Source organism: Gossypium arboreum, chromosome 1, assembly GCF_025698485.1.
Source record: "Gossypium arboreum isolate Shixiya-1 chromosome 1, ASM2569848v2, whole genome shotgun sequence".
Classification (NCBI taxonomy): Eukaryota; Viridiplantae; Streptophyta; class Magnoliopsida; order Malvales; family Malvaceae; genus Gossypium; species Gossypium arboreum.
Genome location: NC_069070.1, coordinates 116,366,303 through 116,371,354, shown reverse-complemented (window position 1 = coordinate 116,371,354; position 5,052 = coordinate 116,366,303). Strand labels below are relative to the sequence as shown.

General features: G+C 33.1%; 1 protein-coding gene across 1 annotated transcript; it reads left to right on the top strand.

The window, feature by feature from the left end:
- Positions 1-825: 825 nt before the first annotated feature.
- LOC108481096 (receptor-like protein 9DC3) lies at positions 826-3,651 on the top strand. Its single transcript, XM_053025084.1, has 2 exons — positions 826-3,095; positions 3,208-3,651. Exon 1 carries the CDS (start codon positions 1,882-1,884, stop codon positions 2,953-2,955), a length of 1,074 nt encoding a protein of 357 aa, XP_052881044.1. The 5' UTR covers positions 826-1,881; the 3' UTR covers positions 2,956-3,095; positions 3,208-3,651.
- Positions 3,652-5,052: the final 1,401 nt, after the last annotated feature.

The window sequence follows — 5,052 nt, the reverse complement described above, 5'->3', positions numbered from 1 at the left end:
AGTCTATATTGTGACAGTCAGAGCGCTATTCATTTAGCGAAAAATCAAGTCTATCATTCAAGAACCAAGTATATCGACGTAAGATATCACTTTGTGTGGGAAGTCTTTGAAAAAGGAAAAATTCTACTTCAGAAGATTCCGACAGTAGATAATCCCGCAAATATGATGACCAAGGTGGTAACAACAATCAAGTTTAATCATTGTTTGAACTTGGTTAACATCCTGAGAATTTAAGCACCTTCAGGTGTATGGCGCTCGAGAGCGCATTTGTAGGCACTACAAAAGATAGCTTTATCGAATTTGGGGAGTTGAAGGAAGTGCGTGAAGATGTGATTATCCTAATCAAATCTTCAAGGTGGAGATTGTTAACATTAATGGGAGACAATATTAATGGCAAACAATACAAAGTGGTGCAAGTTTAGCACCCTAAAGTTGACTTTGAAAAAGTGGCATGGGATAATTTTTTTTTGGTCATTGAGATAATGGGCTATTTATTGTTTGGTCCTTAAACCTCAACTATAAATAGGCCTTCTCATTTCTCATTTCAATCATCCCAACCAATCTTTCTCTCTTTGTTTTCTCTCTTCTCCCATTTGAGAATTATTAAGGAATTCTATTTGTAATATTTTGGAGATAGTGAAGTTATCATCTGGTGTTAGTGCCCGAGGACGTAGGTATAATTTACCGAACCTCGTTAAAACTCTTGTGTTCTTTCTTGTCCTATTTTTCTTTCAATATTTGAGGGTATAATAGTAGTATTTAATTGTGCTATTAAATTACATTAGAAGGGATATTCTGACTAAGGAAAGACTTGGTACTTAAGAGATCTTTGTAATCCACCTCTCTTTCCTGAGAATTGAACTTTGTGTAATTTTTTAGTAAAATAATTTACACGCTTCCGACCCTATTGGAACAACAGTCAATTCCTTCTTCACTTGGAAACCTCACAAAAATCACCTATCTTGGTTTTTATTCAAACAAATTAGAGGGAGAAATTCCAGATGTCTTTGGAAACCTTAACAAACTTACTACTTTGGATTTCTCTGGTTGTAATTTTAGTGGTCAACTTGCCCCATCGATGTTCAGCCTCACACAACTTACTGATTTAGCCTTAGCATCCAATAGGCTAGAAGGTCTCCTTCCAACTCATGTAACAGGATTTCAAAATTTGAAAGTCTTCGATTTAAGTCATAACTTATTAACAGGAGAAGTTCCATCTTGGCTTTTTACTTTGCCATCTTTAGAATACTTATACCTCAGTAATAACAGTCTCACAGGTCCAATCAGTCAAATTCAAAAGCCTAATTCAATTCAAGTGGATGATTTGGCGGATAATGACATCCATGGTGAAATACCAAGTTCTTTCTTTGGTCTTTCAAAGCTTACCTACCTTGATCTTTCATCAAACAACTTGAGTGGAATCATTAGGTCAGATATGCTTTCAAAGCTACAGAGTCTTGAAACGCTCGATCTTTCGACAAATAATTTTAGTGGTGTTATCAACTTAGATGTGCCATCAAAGTTGAAGAATCTCACTGAAGTTAATCTTTCCAATAACAAGTTAAGGCAATTCCCGAGTTTCTTGCGATCTACGATGAGCTTGAGAAGTCTTGATCTTTCCAATAACAAAATTCAGGGTTCAATTTTCAAATGGGAATCAGAAGGTTGGGAATAATTGATTGATTTAAATCTTTGCAACAATTCATTGACGAGTTTAGAGCAATTTCCAGGGAAGAATATTCTTTTCCTTGATCTTCGTTCCATCCTATACTCCAAGGTCCTCTTCTATCTCCGCCACCTTCATTGCAAAAATTCCTGATTTCAGATAACAAATTGACAGGAGAAATACCACCTTCAATTTGTAATTTGACTTCACTTGATATGCTTGATTTGTCTAAGAATTACTTTGGTGGAATTATTCCATCATGTCTTGGAAATTTTAGTCGGGGGATCAGTATCATAAACCTACAAAAGAATAGCTTGAATGGCAAAATCCCTGATTTTTGTGTTGAATTAAGTAGTTTGACAACTCTTGCTCTTAATGACAACAAATTAGAAGGGTTATTGCCACGGTCCCTTGTTAATTGTACCTTGCTACGTTTCTTGAACCTAGTAAACAACACCTTGAACGATCTCTTTCCCCATCGGCTCAGTGTACTTCCAGAACTGCAAGTTCTTATCTTACGGTCTAATAGATTTTATGGTCGCCTAGACTATTCCATGGCTACCTCTAGCTTTTTAAGCTTGCAAATTCTTGATCTCTCTAAAAATGAGTTCACTGGCCCCTTTCCGAATAAATTCTTCCAAAGTTTTAGACGTATGAAATTAGTTGCAGCTTCACAACCACATCAAAAGAGAGGTTGTGATGATGCTGATGCTAATTATCGTGAAGGTGGTTATGAAGGATTCCATAACTACAAAAAAATTATGAAGGTAACCATGAAAAGGTTGGAGATAGAGCTAGATCTGGACAAATCTTTAACTGATTTCACACTCATAGATTTTTCAAACAATCAATTCAATGGACGAATCCCTGAGGCACTTGGTGAACTTAATGCTCTTTTAGTGCTCAACCTCTCACACAACAGCTTAAACGATACCCTACCACCGTCATTGGCAAATATGGCAGCACTTGAATCATTAGATCTATCATCTAACAAGCTTGGTGGTAGAATTCCTTCCAAGTTTACGAAACTGACATTTCTGGAAGTGTTAAACTTGTCGAAAAACAATTTTTTCGGACCAATTCCGGTTGGATCTCAATTCAATACTTTTGATATTGATTCCTATGCTGGAAACTCGGATTTGTGCGGCTTCCCACTATTAAAGAAATGTGGTAGTGAGGAGGAACGAAAGCCACAAACACCAAAGCTTGTGGAAGATGAAGATTCTGCAATACCCTTTATTTGGAAACTTGTAATGATGGGGTATGGCTGCGGAGTATGTTGGGATTGAGTATGGGGTACATAGTATTCGCAACTGGAAGACCATGGTGGTTGGTTAGAACGGTTGAGAGAGACTGGCAGAGGAATTTTACAAGATGGGTTCGCAGGATTGGAAGAAAAAGAAACTAGCACTTCATCCAAATTGCATAGGTGAGATTCAAATATGTTTTGCTTAAACTTGGACCAAAATTTGTATTTACTTTTGAATTGGTAATACATGTAGAGTAATTTAGACTTAATTCTTCCATTCTATTTCTCATAGTTGAACCTGAGCTGAATTGGAGGGAAAATGCACAACTCCTGCTTCTGTAAGATTTGGTTCGAAGCCTATGTTCTTACCTTTTGGGTTCAATTTCAACGCAGTAGTTTAAAGATATGATTAAGGTGATGATAGAGGATAGCTTGCTCTTTCTTGGCTTATTATTCAACTTTAATACAATGGGTGTTTGTATTTGTAAGAATATGTACTGTTCTAAGTCCTTTTTTCAGGTGTGTTTTATGTTTGATGTGTTTGAGTAAAACTTTTCTCGAAGATTCAAAGAAAACTTAGTAGTTTTAGTCATCTTTGTTTGAATTGTTTATAATTTGCCAATTCTTGCTTTGTTTCCGTTGTAGGATTGTTAAGATTTATTTTTGGATATTAATCAGATTTATTTGCTGTTTTTATTTTTTTATATTAGACAATGGTTAAATTTTGATTTTGATATCCATACTATGCTCAAATTAAGATTTGATCCTTATATATTAATTTATGATATAAATTGATCTTTGTATCTTATAATATTATTAATTAATCTAAATTATTAATATTTCTATTTATTTTGATTGTAATATTTTCGTAAATTTATCTTTTAAGAAAAACAGTAACAAAAATTTACTTCATTATGTTGAACTGGAATTAGTGTTTTAAGGAATTCGGCTTCCATCCTCGGATTCGCCTTAGATGATAAATTAGACCTTTTCTTTAAATTAAAAGTATAATAATTAATACCTTTAAAATTTTCTATTAAATTCATCTCTATTATAACAATTTTTTATTATATGTATAGTCATTAAATTTTTAATTTTAAAATATCACATCATCAAATTAAATAAAAAACAAAATTATAAATATATTTAAATTTTAAAATCTGAAAAAAAATTGAGTATAAAAGTAAAAGTGTGAACCCAGTGAATACGGTAATGTCATTGCGTGGATAGTGTTGACGAAGACTTACTTTTGTCGGTTGGAAGTGGTTGACCTAGAGTCTTTGGTCCAAGACCATTCCAAGTCAATAGACTGCTCTCCACTACTGACTATTTGTCTGCAATCCCATAAATAATTTTAGGGTAAATTGTAATAATAATCTAACTATCATTAAATTAAAAAAATGAGAAAAAATTAAAATGGATTATTTTGCGTATTTGAGTGTTTTATTTTGTTTATACTTTTACTTAAATTTAGTTAATAATTTTTTAATTTTATAAATTAAAGAATTAAAAAAACTAAATTACATCATATATATATAAATATATAAAGATTAAAGATGAAATTTTTTGAATCAACAATAAATTCATACTTTTATAATAAGGGCTAGTGATAGTTTTGTAATACGGACTGCATTTCATTGATGTAAATTCCTATCTGCATCATATTTTTATAACTTGGTTTTTCTTTTTCTTTTTGTCATTCTATTTAAACAGGAAAAAATGTTTTTGGTCAATACATAATAATATGTTTGGTTAAAGAGAAAATCAATTTGTGAACCACTGAAGAAGATGAATGCTTGACGGTAAGATAAACCGCCACTACACAACCACATAAGAATGGCCATCAGATGAGTCACTATCAAACCATTTTTATCAATAATTTACCATCGAAAATCCACTGGAAAGGATTATGGCATATTTTCCAATTCCATGGTAAGGTCATTGATGCTTTTATTCCGCAAAATAGGGCAAAAAGTGCACGTAGGTTTGGGTTCATTCGATATGAAAGTTTGAGAGATGTTACTAGAGCAATAGAGAGACTGAACGGTTTTAGATTGTATGGACATCGCATTGCTATTAGTATGGCAAAGCTTGCCGTAAGGTCTTCTTTGTGGCATAAAGTTTAATTTGGTCAGTT